Raw genomic sequence first — 17,165 nt, 5'->3', positions numbered from 1 at the left:
CAGCTCTGGCCTTTGCCTTTTTATCTGAGCGAAGAGGTGAAGGCTGGAGCCCTGGCAGCTATTTTGCACCATGAGGCAACCTTGAGGCCAAAAGCCAGGGATGCTGTGAACTGAGAAAGAAATCAAATCCTACTACTACTGCAGCTGAGCCTAGATCTTTAGGATATCCTCTTGCTGCCTTACACTAAGTCTCTATCCCTGATCCTTGGGCTCACACCAGTGTAGAGTCCTTCCCCATGGCCCCTGGCCTGTGGCCCAGCATGCTACGCATTTCATGGGTGATCCCATCCCAGTGCCCCATGCCAACCGACAGTGTCCGATGCATTCGGGATGCAGGCAGACTGCTCTTCCGGCCTCCCCCCAGGGCTGTGGGTGCTGTGGAAGTGGCTGTGGCCCCAAGGGAGTCCCCAGGCTCTGGATAGGATGAATAGGGGGTCCAGCGATGAGTACCCTGCTGGGGCTGAACTCTGGGGCTGATGTTGGAGACTTCAGTGGGGCGGGTGGGGTCATCTTCAAAGGATGGCAGGGACACCTCATGGAGGCCACGGCGGGTGGCCCGGGCAGCCCGCAGCAGAGTGTGGGTCAGCACAGCTACCAGGACCAGGGCACCCAAGCCGAGGATGGATGCAGCTGCTATGCCTGTCTCGATCTCGAAAAGCAGCAGGGCGTAGACGGACAGTGCTAGGGAAGGAAGCAGCTGTCATTCATTCAGTCAATAAACATTTGCTCTCCAAGCCCTCAGGGAGCTCCCCAAACAGGGAGTAATCATAGAAAACAGTGCAACACGCCAGGCACGCAGATTGACTATCTAATCCTCTTACACTTCACAAATATATCATCATCACATCCATTTTACACATAAGGAAACCAGGCCCAGAGAGGTTAGGGAACTCCCCTAAAGCCACATGGCCAGGAAGTAATAGAGGTGGGATTTTAACCCAGGCTGGCTGGCTCCAGCCCTGAGCTCTCACCACAGGGCTGCCTCCTAAGGAGACAACAGGAAGAGACCTATTTCAGCAGTCATGGGACAGCGTCTACCCGAGGAGGTGGTATTTGAGCTGAGAACTGTCGGAGGGGAAAGAGCAACCCTCGGGCGTGCTGAGGAGGGTGGTGCTTGCAGCGGGTACAGCAGGGCCATAGGTCCTGAGGTGGGAACATCCAAGAGTGTTCGAGGCTCCGAAACAAAACAGCCAAGCTGGAGCAGATGAGTGGAGCGGGGAAGAGATAGAGGGGGATGAGGCAGGAGGGGCCGGTGGAGACCAGACGGGGTGGGGGCACAGGGAGGGGTGTGGGTTTTATTCTGAGGGCAAGGAACAGCCAAGGGGAGTTCTGGGCTGGGGACGAACAGTATCTGCTATGTTTTCAGAACCCCCCCCCCCACCATGTAACATCCATACAATGGAATATTATGTAGCCATAAAAAGGACTGAAGTGCTGAGACGTGCTATAACGTGGATGAACCTTAAATTAAAAGTAATATGTTGCATTAAAGAAGCCAGACACTAAAGGCTACATAGCGTGTGATTCCACCTGCGTGAAATGTCCAGAACAGGCACATCCATGGAGACAGACAGCAGACTGGGGGTTGTCAGGGGCTGGGAGAGGGGGTGTGGAGTGACTGCTGATGGGGACGGGATTTCCTTTTGGGGGGATGAGAATGTTCTCGAGCTAGATAGAGATGGTGGTTGCTTAACATTGTGGATGTACTAAATGCCACTGAATTAAGTGACATTTTAATCCACTTTTAAGTGATTAAAATGGTCAATATTTTGTTATCTGTATTTACCACAATTAAAAAGACAACAACACAGGTTTCAGGCTCCATGGCCCTGCGTCCCCCTGTATAGCAGTTCTGCCTGGGGTGGGTGGGGGAGCCAGACCCTGCTGCCCTGTTCTCAGATGCCCACCCTTCACCCAAGACCCTCACCTGACAGGTGCACAGGTTTGCTGTGCCCCGGGACTGGGTGACCTTGCATGTATTACAGCCTCTCTCTGGCCTCAGTTTGCTAATATGAACAATGAGGTGGTTGGCGACCTGACCTTGAGTACCTCCATAGTCCTATCCAGCATCTGATTGGCACTGTTCCTAGTAGTGGAGACTGTCCCATGCATTGTAGCACATTTAGCAGCTTCTGCCTACTAGATACCAATAGCATCCCACCCCCATCCCTGTTGTGATGACCCAAAATGTCTCTAGATATTGCCAAATGTCCTCCGAGGGCAGAATTGGTGCCTGTTGAGAACCAAAGTTCGGACCCCACCTCCACTATGGCCACTGGGTCTAGGATCACTGACCACCACTTTGGCATCAGTGATTTGCTAATGGGACCAAACTTGGCCAATCAGAACATTGCTTTCCTGATCTTAGTGATTGGTGGAAGGATATCACATGACCCAGACTCGACCTATCTGAGTTGGTCCTGGAACTTTTGCTCAAGCTGTTGGGGCAGAGGAATTTTCTTTCTGCAGAGGATGGGGTATTGGTAGGAGAGAAGCACAGAGCTGATAGGGAACTTCTTGGTCCTTTTCGGGATGTTTTTATGCTTTCTCTGGCTCTTCTTGCTTTGAAGATGCCACACTGCATCATGTCTGACAAAAGGCCAAGGACCTTTTGCTCTAAACATTTTGAAAGGGTTTTTATAGTTATTCTTCTGGCTATGGCTAGCAATGAATGGATGATTGGCTGGATGTGCTTGGGAATGCTTGCTGAATGAGGTCACCTAACCTCAAAAAAAAAAAAAAAATCTGGATGGGAGGTGAATGAATTCTCAGTTTAACATTTAATGAGGCTGACAAGATGTTACCTGTTTTTTGCTGCTTGTGATTTTTCTTGCTTTAGAAGAAGGATGTCTTATTCTCTAGGTCATTAACATTTTCCTTATCCCGTGAAAAGTTTTGAGGTTCTAAGGCATTGTGTCAAAAGTGCTTTGCAGATAGAGGCATCTTTCTCAGAGAAAAACCCACTCCAGGCACAGCAGATGAAGAGGTGAAGTGAGAGATATTCCCGAAAATCTCACTTGAGCCCCTGGGCCCAGCCACACCGGAGGCCAATGACCCCTGATAATGTCATATACACAAATCGTTCCACCCACTTTCCTTTTTAAAAAACTCACATCTGGAACATTTTGTTAAATCAAACAACAAAAGTTATGCAGAGTTCTCTGAGCTCTATATACAAATTCCCACAGTGACCCCTAGGCTCATGTCTCATAAATGCATATTTTAACTTCTATTTCTCTATTGTGGGACCAAGAAAAAAATAGTAACAGCAAATCCCTTGGTTTTCATTCAGCTGAATATCTTTTCTTCTGGTAAAACAAGTTGTTTACAGGGCTGTGCCTGACTTAGCGCTGAATCTACAGCATTAGCAACACATGTTTTTCAAGATTAAAACAAAATGTAGGGCTGGTTGGTTAGCTCAGTTGATTAGAGAGTGGTGCTGATAACATCAAGGTCAAGAGTTCGCATACCTGTACGGGCAAGCCGCCGAATATCTATCTATCTATCTATATATAGATATACACATATAAGATGGCAGGAATCTCTTTTTGAGCATGGATGAGAGAAAGTTGATCTAAGAAAAGTTTAGCAAGTCAGGGAAAAACACTGTGGTATGTTTTTCTGGCATCTGGGGGATTACTATTCATGCTGCCTCAAGGTTTGGGATATAAAATTGTATTTCTGGTTTATAAAGTGTGTGTATACATATATATATATACACACACACAATGTGTACATTGTGTGTGTGTGTATATATATATTTAAGCCATTTTTGAGCTGGAGGTTCTGGTATTTGTAACAAAACAGCTTTTACTTATATCAGCCTGTAAGAAGCTATCTTTATTTTGTTTTTGTTTGTTTTGTTGGCTGACCCGTATAGGGATCTGAAGCCTTGACCTTGGTGTTCACAATACTATGCTCTAACCAACTGAGCTAACCGGCCAGCCCATGACACTATCTTTAGAAACCACCCAAGCCATGGTTCAACCGAGGTTCAAACCAAACATATGCAAAACCGACGTGTAGGATGTGTTCTGAGGATAACTGATATTTGTGTAGCCCCTGCTGGAGTCAGATGCCATCTACGGGCTTTTACAGGGATTGACTTAGAATCCCCGAAGTAATTCTGTGAGGAATGGACAGTTGTCATTCCCATTGTACAGTTGAGGAAACTGAGGCACAGTGGAAATTTGCCCAAGGGCCCAGATTGAGAAAGTATCAGAGCCCAGAGTTGAACTCAGATCGCTTCTTGGCCTTTTGGCTAAGATCGAGTGCAGAATTGAACCCAGGCAGGATGGCTCTGGAGCTAACCCCCCAGTTAGGGTGCTGTTACCACTGTCCACCCCAACCCAGGGTCCTAAACCCCACATTCTATCCCCTAACACACACCTGCTAAGTAGACGGAGACCCCACAGCAGAAGAGCCCAAGGGCCATGTGTCTGAGAAGGCGGCAGTCATAGAGAAACCAGTCGGACCTGGGATGGATGGGAGCAGGGGAAAAAAGGTCAGAAAGTGGAGCTGGTGGGGGAGGCCAGTGAGGAGAAGAAGGGAGAGTAGGCTAAATGAGATAAGGGTCCAGCTTTTGCAGACCCAAGGTCTATGTAAGGACCCAACCATCATCCATCCATCCATTCATTTATGCACCACCCATTCATCCATCCACCATCCATCCATCATCCATTCATCTGTCTGTCCATCCATCCATCCATCCATTTAGACATCCACTATTCACCCATCTGATATCCATCTTCTGTGCTCCATGCATGCATGCATGCATCCACCCATCTGTCCATCCACTTATCCATCTATGCATCCATCCATCCACCCATCCATCCTTCCAGGTCGATATCCACCATCCATTTACCATCCATCTCCATCGAATATTCAACCATCACCTGCCATACGGCCATTCACTCATGCCCTATTAATCCACCCATTCATTCATTCACAGCCACCATACATCCATCCATCCATCCACTTGGACATCCACTATTCACCCATCTGATAGCCATCTTCTGTGCTCCATGCATGCATGCATGCATCCACCCATCTGTCCATCCACTTATCCATCCATCTATTCAACCACCCATCCACCATTCATCCATCATCCATCTATCCATCTGTCCATCTATCAATCCACTTATCAATCCAACCATTCAACCATCTATCAATCCACTTATGCATCCATCCATTCAACCAGCCATCCACTTTTCATCCATGGATCTATCAATTTATGCATCCATCCATCTACCCATTCATCCTTCCAGGTGTATATCCACCATCCATTTACCATCCATCTCCATCGAATATTCAGCCATCACCTGCCGTACAGCCTTTCACTCATGCCCTATTAATCCACCCATTCATTCATTCACAGCCACCATCCATCCATCCATCCGTCCATCAAATCCATTCATCTCCCATTCGCCATCCCCCATCCATCCATCCCCCACCCATCTATCTATCCATCCATCCCCCCTCCCCCCTCCCCCATCACCCATCCATATACTCAGTCCATTCAAACATCCAGCACTCACACAGCAGTTACCATGTACAGATACCTGTTAGACACCCGACTTCCCCTATTTTATGGACCACATGCTTATTTGAGAGATGAGGAAGCTGAAGTTGCTGCTAATGACACAGTGACCCCAAGAGCTGACACTGAGGAGGAAGTGGGGGGCTTCCATCTCGCTCACCTCCCACCAGTACAATGGAAGTGGCCTCCTTCCTGGTCTCCCTGACACTTCACTGTCTTCCCTGCTTTTGGCCCAGTGGCCAGAGGGGGGTTATTCCAAACCTAAGTCAGATCACCTCACACCTCACTCACAACCCTCCCAGGCAGGGTAAAACCCAAAGTTCTCACTGCAGGGCACAAGGCCCCACATGGTCCAGTCTCTCTGATCTCCCCGCCCTCATCTCCCTGCATGTCCTCCTCTAGCTGTACCAACCACCTGGATCTCCCTCTAACACCCCAAGTTCATTCCTGCCCCAGGGCCTTTGTACGTGCTGTGCCCTCTGCTTGGATCAAGTCCTCCAGATCTTCTGCCTCCTTCCCTCCTTCAAGTCTCGCCTCAGGCCTCCCCTGACCGTCCCATCTCACTCCCCACCCTGTCCCCTTCCACCCCCCCCATCACCCTGTTTTCTTTCCTTTCCAATATTCATTGCCATCTGTATTGCTTCTTTATTGCCTGTGACTCCATGAGGGCAGGTCTGGGTCTACTTAGTCCCTGCTGTGTCCCTGATGTCCAGAGCCAGGCCCAGACCCCTGCAGGCACCCAATACATGTTTGCAGACTGACGGAATGTGTGCATTTCAGTGCCCTTTGGGTGGAGCACACATGGTTGGGATAGGATCTACCCCAATGGTGGAAGTTCCCATCTGCTCAAATCCACAGAATCCTGGACCAGAACCTGGGCTCCTCTCCACCAGCGCCCTAGAGGAAAACACTCGTAGGTGGGACAGTGGAGTCAATGGCTCAGGGAAGTTCCTCATTCCGCATTCCCCAATAGAGGACCCCCGGATGACCACATCCCAGAGCTCACGTCCCTGAGGAAGGGACCCCACCAGGCCAGGGCACAGGCTCTGGTTCTACCAGAATCAAGTTCAAATCCAGCTCACCCACTTCCAAGCCAGGCAGCCTGGAGAGAGTTACGCACCCCTGACCCCCAACATGCAGTTATAAAGGGGAATAGTAACAGCATGGCTGCCCAGGGGGCTGCAGGTCTTCCCTGAGCTAATCCACAGAAGCAGGAGGCGGGTAGGGCTTAGGGCCCCATCAATGACAAGCACTGTGGACACTAGGGCCAGCTGAGCCTGGGCCCTTTTTGAGCCTCGGTTTCCTCATCCACAAAACGGGGGTCACTGCAGTCGTTGCACCTGCTGTAAATTTTCAACATAGGAGGAAGGGAGGGATGAAGGAAGGGAAGGGAGAGCAGAGTGGGGAGGGACGCTGCCCCCCAGCCTGACGCCCAGAGACGGGCAGCGGCTGGGCCTAGGGGTGGCGGAGCCCGTCCTCCTACCTGCCGGGGCCGGGCCCCCGCGCCATCTCAGCGCCCAGGTGGCCGCAGAGCGCGGCGAGCAGCAGGCAGGTGAGGCCGAGCACGAGGGCCAGCGCGGCTAGCGCGGCGGCCAGCGGCAGCAGCGCCCCGGCCGCGTCCTCGGGCAGCCCGGGGCCGGCGCCCAGCTCCGTGCCCAGCCCCTCGGCGCGCGACCCCCGCAGCTCGGCGCGGCCCGCCTGCAGCTGGAACAGCAGCTGCGCGCCCAGGGCCGCCAGCACGGCCGCCGGGATGCCCAGCAGGGTCATCGCGGCCAGCACCCTGCCGCCGTACGACCGGGCCATGGCGGGGTCCTGCGGGCCCGGGGGACGGTCGAGGAGTCGAAGAGGTTTTAGGGGACGGGGGAGTCGGGGGGAGTCTGACGGCCACCAGGGGATCCCGGGGGGTCGGGGCCGCGGAGGGTGTCTGGAGGTTTAGGGGCTGGGTTGGGGACGGCCAGGGGGGTCGCCGGACGGGGGCTCCGGGGTGACGGTCGCGGCGGGGACGCCGAAGCTCTGCAGAAAGTTGGGACAAAGTCTTTTCTTCTGTCTCCGGGGGCCCCGCGGGCGCCCCCTCCCGGTCGGCTGGTCCTGGAGGGGCGGGGCCTGGCGAGGGGCGGGGCCTGGCGAGGGGCGGGGCGGGGAGGCGGCCCCAGGAGAGACGGGGCGGGGGGCGGGTCGTGGAAGCCCCCACAGCTCGGTAAGTTCACGAAGGGGGCACCCTCGCCTCCTGCCGCCCTCCTCAGCACCAACTTCGTGGTTGTTTTTCAGAAAAAGAAATTTGAACGAAATTTAAAATAATTCGCTATGATTTGATCTCAACCCAGGGCCCCTGCAATTGGCTGTGATTGCCCCTCGCTCGCTCCCTTCGAGGCTTTGAGGACAGGCTGCCTCCTCTGCGAGGCCCTCCTGGGTCTCTTTCCCAACCGACACCCCGTGTTCTTCCCACAGCACTTTTACAATTTTTATTTTTGATTTTTAAAAACAGGTGAAATTGACACGACATACAATTAACCATTTTACTGAGTGGTTTTTAGTACGTTCCCAATGTTATGCAACCATCACTTCTATCTAATTCCAGAACATTCTCATCCCCCAAAAGGAAACCCCGTGCCCATCAGCAGTCACTCCCCATTACCCCTCCCCCAGCCCTGGCAACCACCAATCCGCTGTCTGTCTCCATGGTTGTGCCTGCTCTGGACATTTCATGTAAATGGACTCATACACTGTGTGGTCTTTTGTGTCTGGCTCCACTCACTCAACACGATATATTGGAGGTTCATCCACGTTGTAGCGTGTCAGCTTCTTTCCTTTTTATGGCTGCGTAATTCTCCACGTATGGATGCACCACATTGTGTTTATCCACTCATCTGTTGATGGACATTGGGACGTTTCCACCTTTTGGCTATTGTGACTAAAGCTGCCATGGACGTGTATGTACAGGTATCTGAGTCACTGCTTTCAATCCTTTTGGGTCGTGGAATCCCAGGTGTAGCATTGCTGAGTCATATTTTAACTTTTTGTGGAACCATCAAGCTGTTTTCCATGGCAGCTGCACCATTTTACATTCCCACTGGCAATGTATGAGGTTCCCCGCCCCCCTCGTTTTCTGGATATCCGAACACTTTTCTCCTTCTTTTTGGAGGCAGGATGGTATGGGGATCTGAACCCCTGACCTTGGTGTTAGCACCGCACTCTCCCAAGTGAGCTAACTGGCCAGCCTAGTCATGTGTCTTTTCAGTGTTACATTACGGGAGTTCTTTATACATTCTGGGTATTAAACCCTTATCAACTATGTGACTTTCAAAATTTTTCTCTCGTTCTGTGTGTTGTCTTTTCACCGTTTTCCTGAAGCACTTTGCTCCTTCTACAGCTCAGCTCGTGTGGTTTCCTGAAATCTGCAGCTCTCTGCTGGAGGCCAGCTCCAGAAAAGGAAGTTATCTGTCTGGGACTGTGCTCAGCACACAGTAGGCCCTCAATAAATGCTTGCTGCTCACAGGAATGAATGTATCATGTTGTACACCTGCTCTGGAATTCTTCCAGAGTGTAAAAAATAAACAAGACAAAAACCAAAGTGTAATAAGTCAAACCTGCAAATAGTTTCAAAGGTAGCACATTTCTGCTAGATCCAAAATAATCAGGTGAATGAGGTCCACGTTGCCGCCTGTGAGTTGGCCATGTGTTAACGCATTCAGAACTTGCAGCAGCCCTGAGACTTCACAGATCAGAAAACTGAGGTACAGAGGAGGGCAGTGACTCCCCAGGTCACACAGCTAGTAAGGGCAGAGTGGGATTCAAACCCAGCTCCCACTGACCGCTCTACATGACTTCAAAAACACCTTATAGACTCCACTGGTTTCGAATTTTCAGATCTCTGATTTTTTGGAGTCAATTATTTTTTTCAGGTTTCAAATTTTTGGGGTCCCTTAGGAAGAGTTGGTGGGCCCTGAGCCCTCAGCGTAGTGCCTTATAAGTAAAATGGCTCTGGAGGAGCATATGGGGTGACTCTCCTCTCCAGGTGGCCTCCCCCTTTGCTGTGTCACCTTGGGGAAGTCCTGTAACCTCTCTGAGCCTCCTCTTCTGCAACAGGAAACTGTTTGTTCACCCGTTCATTCACAAGGCCTCAGCTAACACACTCAGCCTCTTCCATCATCATCAGAGTTCAGGTGAATTTTCCATGTTTTGCAGGTAAGGAAAAGTCCCCAAATGAGGGGCTCACCAACTCATTTGGATCAGAGCCCCAGCTCTGTTCCGGGTGTTGGGGATACAGAGATGTAAGATACTTGCTTCTATTCATTTGACAAGCATAGATGGGGGCCCACCCGTGTGCCCAGCTCTGGGAACATAGTGACGACCAAGACAGGCCCAGCCTGCCCTTCCGGGTGGGAGAGGTGGAACCGTACACTAAACCAGCAAGTGAAGGGACAATTCCATAACGTGCTCAGCGGTCATTATGCTGCTGTCTTAGATTTTGACATTATTTGTTGGGGGTTGGGGGGACACAGATACAAGGGCCTGGCTCAGCCCTTTGGGTGTGGGGTGACTCTCTAGTTGGGGGTGTCTGGCCTCACTTTGTAAAGTTGACTCTACAAGTGGGACCCACTCTGAGGGCAACTTCATTCTCCTTGTCCTTTTGCCAAGTCGTCCCTTTCTCACTTACAGCCCTGACAGGTGCAGGTGGAGATGAGGGGGGTTGTGACCACCTACTGATGGGGAGGTTGAGGCTTACAGAGTGCCAGCGACCTGCCCACGTCATACAGCCCCACAGGGACAGGACTCCCCCAGCCTTGCTGACCGGATGGGGAAGGCTGACCACTGCATGCCGGCCAGAATAATAGTCATGATGTTGACGGGTTGCATGTCCTGTGATTTGTTCCAGAAGAACGTTTTAACTGTTCTTCCAGGGCTGGCAGGTTAGCTCAGTTGGTTAGGGCACAGCCTTGTAACACCAAGGTCAAGAGTTCGGATCCCTGTACTGCCCAGACGCCACTCAATCAATAAATGAAAATAGAAGTTCTTCCTTTTAAAGCTGCCAGCGAGCTGGCGACCTCGGATTAGGTACAAAGAATTTAAGAGATTATCACACGGGGACCAATGCACCCATTTCACAGATACGTCTACCGAGGTCCGGAGAGGGAAAGCTGCGGCTGGAACCTGAAGCAGCAGAGCTTCAATTCCCCCACCTGGAGATTGGAAGTGGAGTGGGCATGAAATGAGGCGCTTGTCCAGTCCCCAGGCTCCTCTAGCCCCCCAGGCCCTCGGCCTCCTTCCTGCCTCGGGTCGGACTCCCGCCACCATAGTCAGGTCTGCTGGTTTCCATAGACACGCGTGCCTTCCTAGGAAACCCTCTACGCCGATATGTGTATAGTAAGCCCCGTTCCCCGGAGGCGCGTACCGCATCCCGCCGCTAGGGGGCGCCAGAGGCAGAACAAAGCGGCTCGGGCCAGAGCTGGCACCTGCTCCGCCAGGTAGGACCTGGCCTTATTCTCATTTTCTTTCCTTTTCAAATTTTTAAAACTTAAATTTAAATTTTCGGCGGCTGTCAGGTAGGGGAATCTGAGCCTTTGACCCTGGTGTTATCAGCACCAGGCTCTCCCAAGTGAGCTAACCGGCCTGTCTATTCTCATTTTCCAGAGGAGAGAAATGAGGCTTAGAGAAGGAGGTGACTGTAGTGACTGTGTCACAGTCACAAAGCCGGGAAGTGGTTCTAGACCGGAGTCTTTTATTTTATTTTGTTTTTGGCAGCTGGCCGGTATGCGGATCTGAAGTCTCGACCTTGGTGTTCCAAGGCTGTGCCCTAACCAACCGCGCTAACCCACCAGCCCGGGAGTTTTTGATTTCTGTATTCTGCTGTGTCCCCCGGGAATCCCTGGGGCCCACCTGGGACAGGCGAAGACCTGGGAGACCCTTGGTTTTTGCTGGCGGTCTGGGGCCCCGACGCACGTGGCTGCAAATATTGGGATACATCACGTGTAAAATATAAACCTGTTAAGGTTAAGGGACAGGCTGCCACCTTCCTCTCTGCAACCACCCCCATAAAACCAAAACCCTGGGCTTCAGCCACTCACTTGTTGTGGCAGGAGCTTAGATTTGGTGATCTTTTTTATGTGGAGCTGCAAGGCTGCCTTCTCCATTTCCAGGACCTGCAGCTTCCCCTTCAGTAGGGACTGGTGGTGGTTGAGGCTCTCATAGTTGTTTCTATGGCCAGAGGTAGTGGAGAATGGAAAGAATGAGGAACAGAAAGGACCACGTTTGTGATCGATGCACTGACTTTGACACACAACCGGAGGACCACAGCATGGGAAGGGGGCCCCAGGAATCAACAGTCACAAGTGGCAGTCCAAAGAGGGGACGTGAATTGCCTGAGGCCACACATGAGTCATTGGCACAGCTAGGACCAGAGCTTGGCTCTGCACACATCCAAACCTGTGCATCCACCTCATCGTGTTCACCTGTCCCCCCCCACCTCCCACCACATCGCTTGCGCTGAGGCCCCCAGACCTGCCATCCACCTTCCCCTCCTACTTGTTGCACTCCAGCTGCAGGTGCAGAGCCTCTCTCTCTTTCTTCAGGTCATGGCAGAACTACAAATACAGAAAGGTGAAGTCAGGATTCGGCAGGGAGAAGACGTGGTTGAGGCACACTAACACTGACAGTAACCATTCAGCAGTGACATTTCCTCCCCCTGAATCACACTTGGCATCTTTTTCAAGGCATTTCCAAGTTCTCAGTTGGTTTGACTAAGAACTCAATAATAGTGGAAGAGGCAGGGAAAGAGATCTGATGTACAGCTGGCTGACAGAGGCCCAGGGATATCGGGTCATGTTGCCATTGTCATGACTGTCATCACCATCGTTTGACTCTGTATTGAGCACATCACCAGGTGCCATGCTGACAGTCCATCGAATCCTCACAACTACCATAGGAGGCAGTTACTGTTATTATCTCCATTTTGTAGATGAAGTAAAAAGTATTAGAGGTTAAGTGCTGACATCACTTACAGCTGGGATGTGAACGTCCAGGTCTCTCTGAGTCTCTAAGGCCATTTTCCCCTGGGGCTGGAGGCACAAGCATGAGGGCAGGTGCTGGGCTCACCCTCTCGGCCCCCGTCTGCCGTGCGGAGAGGTCAGACAGGCTCTGCCGCAGCTCTTTTAGCAGCTGTTCACGGGAGCGCAGGCAGCTTGCCAGATGCTTACACTCCCCTGGAATGACAGAGGTTGAGATGGAGCCAAAGGACCCCCCAAAGGCCCACCAAGGCACCAGGTTGAGGGAGGAAGGGTGTCCAGATTCACACCTGCTTTTTGCGAGACCGCACGGTTAGCGTTCACCAGCAGGCTCTGTAACTTCGCCTTTTCAAATATCAAGGCATCAGTAGCCCAGATCTGAGCCTTGGGGAGAAAAGCCAAACAGGTGCTGAGAGAGGGAAAGGAAGGTTCTCTAGGGGACATGAGGGATGCCATACAGTCCACTCACCTGCAGTTGTTCGTGCAGGAATTCCATCTGCTGACACCTACTCTCCTGCTATGGGAAGAGGAAAGAAACACCTCTTACTGGGGAGGCAGAGATTCAACAGCAAGGGACAGGCCCCCAGAATGCCACCAATGGCCCAGGAGAAGCCCAGCAGTGAGCACAGATTCTCAGGGACCTTGTGGGGCTGAGGGTGGGGTGCAGGGGGGAGCCTTCTCCAGGTCGGGAGTGGGCAAGACGAGCCTGGGGCCTCTCCACCTGAGTCTTTCTCCAAACCCATCAGCCATGGAATGAGGGAACAAAGAAGTCATGTTCCTCTTTCCACTTGATCCAGAGTTTCCTGGTGCCATGTCCTCCATGTGGATAGGCACAGGAAGGTGACTGAGGTTGTCCCTCTCAGCTCCATTCCCCAGACTGGGAAGCGGTGGGCAGGTGCCAGGAATGGATTCTCAAGGAAAAGCTCTCAGACCCTATGGGGACACAAATTGACAAACTCTCCTCGAACTGCCAAGGAAAGAGAATTTGGGTGTTTGTTGCTTTTCACTCATAGCTACACAGCTGAACATCTGAATCTGGATTCTCTTTAAAGGACACCACAGAAACCTCTAGAAATGGAGGCTGAGAAAAGAAAGACTACCCTTCTTCCAGCGTGCGATTCAGAAGGGTGCATGCATTCACCATGACTCACACACCATGGGACAGGGACTGTTCTTCATAGCAGGGATCCAGGAATGAAAGGGACAGGCAAGATCCCTGTCTCCCTGACATCTCGTGTGCGCCTAGAAATCTTTCATTCTCAGAGCTAAAAGGGACTTTTGCCACCCTCTAATTCTATCTCACGACACTCAAGCCCAGGCAGGAGAGAGGGCTTGTCCAAACCAAAGACAGAGAAAAGCAGGAACTAAGTCGGGGTGGGAACACATGGCTCCTGACAACAGTCAGCCTAGTGTTTCAAGCACGGGGACAGCCCAGGGCACGTGTGGTGAGGACTCGAGCAGGAGTGTCTGGAGAAGAGAGAGCAGGCAGACAGGATAGCAACAGAAAGAGCCATGCTCCGTGGTCTGGGGTCCCTCCCGCTGAGACCCAGGCCCCCCAGCACCCCATTCTCCCTTGGCTCCAGGGGCCCCCAGCCCATTTCTTCAGAGCCCCAAGGGGAAATTGGAGCCCAGGATTGGCAGAATGGAATCAGGGGACACCACGGGACTCTTACCAATTCCTGCATCACACTCCTCAGGTGTTTATTGTGGGTGAAGACGGAGTACCGGGCTTCTGCCAGGTCTAGACACCGGTCCTGAGGTGCATGAGGAGAGGAGGAGTTGGAGGAGGGTTTTGGGGAGAGATCGAGCAATCATTAGGGGTGGCGGTGGGCGCTCAGCTGGCAGCGGGACACCCAGGCCCCAGCATGGGAGGTGGTCGGGGGACTGGCCTGCAGGGGCACTTACCTCCAGCTCCCTCACATAAGCTGCTGATGTGAGGTCCTCCCCATCGGGGTATGATGTGGGCTAGGAGAGATGAGAGCGCACATGGAGATGTTCTGTCCCCCTCAATGACTAAGCCCTCTGATGTCCTTTCTTCCCCGTCAACTGGCAAAAGTCTCTTTCCTGCCTCACCTGGACCAGGCCCTCCTCCTGTAGCCCGTCTGTGCCCACTTCTCAAGGTCTCTCTCCCCCATCATCCCTCCCTCCCGAGCAGCTCTTATGCTGTAGGTTTTTTTGTTTGTTTGTCTTGTTGGGGTCTTTGGTGGTGACCAGTAGAGGGATTGAGCCCTGGCCTTGGTGTTATCAGCATCGTCCAGTGCTTTCTGCAGCAGGACCCGATGGGGTAGCCAAGCTCGTGGTCCATCCTTCATGTGTACAGCATCAAGGGAGAAGCTCAGAGAAGAGGGGACGAGCCCAGCACTACACAGTGAGAAGGCTGGTCCAAGATCTTCCTCTCTCCTATAAATCCCTGCCTCAGTTTCCTTCTATCCTACTTCCCTTCCCCCTCTGTCCCCTTCTGGGCCCCAATTTCTGGGGTATCTTAGACACAAAACCATTCAGCCACCTCTGGATCCCTTGTTCCCAGGAGCCTGACCAGCCAAGACTCACCTCCTGAGGTGACTGGAAACCACCATGTGTGGTTGACTCAGAGCTGCCAGATTTTAGTTTGTTATTGGCTCTGGGGCCAGCAGGGCTGTTCCTTTCTTGGTACTCCCTTAGCTGTGAAAAGGAAAAGCGGTAATATTCAGAGCTCTATAAGCCCCTCTATTCTCATCCTACTTTACAGTGTTTACAAAATATTCTTATTTCTCCCATCTTGTTTAATGCTGCCAGCATCCCTACAAGGTGTTGCAATGATCACCAAGTAGCTGAAGAAATGGACTGAAAATATAACTAAAAAAAGGCAATAATGAAATTTAACTTCAGTCTTCTGGGTTTTCGTCATGAATCAGCAGCTGCCCGGGGGCAAAATACAAATCAGACATCAGGGTCTTCTCCTAAAGAGCTGGGGAGCTGCACACCAGTACTTCTCCAACGTTTATGTCAATGATTCCTAATGGCAGAAGTCAGTGAGGACACACCCCTAGGGATCTGGGGACCCAACAAAAAGAGGAGAACCCAAGCATCAGTTCAGAGAGAAATCCATTAAGATCTTACAAATCTCACCCCTAAGATTAGGTGAATGTCACCCCTAAGTACATTAATAGGCTTTTTCTCTCTCAAAAGAATCAAGAAAATCTGATTCTTCAGAAAGGTGCCCCCTCTGAGTCCTGTGGCCCCCCAGATTGAGATGATGTGGGCAAGAGTCAAGCTGTGAAGCTCAGTTGCCCAGGATCTGTTCCACAGGAGATAAGCACATCTCCCTCCACAGAGCACAGACCGAAAGGCGCTGTGATCCCGGAATCCTAGGGAATTGGAATGTCAGATACAGACTCAGAAATAAATTGTAAAGTGTGTCTGGAGAGTAGAAACCCGGGAGAAAACGAGACCAAACCCTTTCTCCCAATTGTCACCCAGAGATATTGTCAACACTTTGAGTTCCCTGGTGAAGTGTAGGCTTTTCAGATCGTCAATGTCTAAGTGAAGGGAGTAGGGAGCCAGAAACCTCTCGGTCCTGGGTCCCCTAGTCCCCAGTATCCTTGCAAGTGGAAATTTGTGTCATGACCAGAGAAGCCAGAAAGGGGGTGAAAACACTTAGAGGCCAGGGCCAAACCCAGGGTGGGGAATCCCAGGAGTCACCCTACCAGCCCAAAGTCACCCAGGAGCACCTGGCAAGGGCAGAGGCTGGGCTGCTGAGGGGGCAGGGATAGCTGAGAAGACTTTGGTGGGGGGAGTCAAGAGGCACAGAGGGGCACTCCCCGTGTGCCTCAGAAGTGACACAGACTCTGGCCACTGTCCCACCATAGGAAGGGCCTCGGGCTGTGCCCAGGGCCACGATCCAACATGTTATACCTTCTTCTCGGCCCTAGCCAATTTCTCCCGTCGGATTTCCTCCGACATCTCGGGACAGGGAAAAGGAAAGGAGAACCGCCGCCTCATCACCGTCCAAGCACTAGAGAATCACTCCCTTCAGCTAAAGTGCGCATGAGAGACTGAGCCTGACCAGCTGGGAGCAGGCAACAGTGATGTGGGCGTTTCCTCAATGCTCAGAGCCCATTGGTAGATGCGAAAAATGAAAGGAGTGGGGGCGTGGCCAGAACATAGGGAAGGGTGGAGTCACAGTGAAAGCCCACCCCAGGGGGGCCCCTTGGGGATAGAGGTGGGGCTCTTGCTTGTCTGCTTGTAATGTAACTGGACTTGCCTTTCACCTGAATGCCTGTACAGGGACCCCTCCAATTGAAGAAAAATGTCTGGTGCCTTCAAAGACACAGGTGACAAAGGTGACCCAGGGCAGTCCTGCAAGTCAAAATGCCTGGCTGGGCCAAGAAGCCCCCAGCCTCGGTAACTCTTATTTAACTCTCAGCTTAAACACCTTCCATGATCCTGCTGATCTCGCTTAGGGTCTGGTGGTTTTATACTCTCTTGGCACTCTGCAGGTTCCCAAACTTCCAAAAACGCATCATATGCTCACCACACGATGAATGGGTAAATAAAATACGGTTCATGAACACACTGGACTATGACTCAGCTGTGGAAAGGAACAAGGCTCTGACACACGCTACCACATGCATGAACCTTGAACA

General features: G+C 51.8%; 1 protein-coding gene across 1 annotated transcript; it reads right to left on the bottom strand.

Moving 5' to 3' along the window:
• Positions 1–211: 211 nt before the first annotated feature.
• Positions 212–7,342, bottom strand: LOC134387050 (transmembrane protein 221). The gene is made up of 3 exons (XM_063109271.1): positions 7,023–7,342; positions 4,390–4,475; positions 212–681 (listed from the first exon to the last, which is right to left on the bottom strand). Exons 1-3 carry the CDS (start codon positions 7,340–7,342, stop codon positions 212–214), a joined length of 876 nt encoding a protein of 291 aa, XP_062965341.1.
• Between the last annotated feature and the right edge of the window lie 9,823 nt (positions 7,343–17,165).

Source organism: Cynocephalus volans, chromosome 10, assembly GCF_027409185.1.
Source record: "Cynocephalus volans isolate mCynVol1 chromosome 10, mCynVol1.pri, whole genome shotgun sequence".
In the NCBI taxonomy this organism is placed as follows: domain Eukaryota; kingdom Metazoa; phylum Chordata; class Mammalia; order Dermoptera; family Cynocephalidae; genus Cynocephalus; species Cynocephalus volans.
Note: the sequence above shows the minus strand (reverse complement) of the source record. Positions and strands in the feature narration are given on the sequence as shown.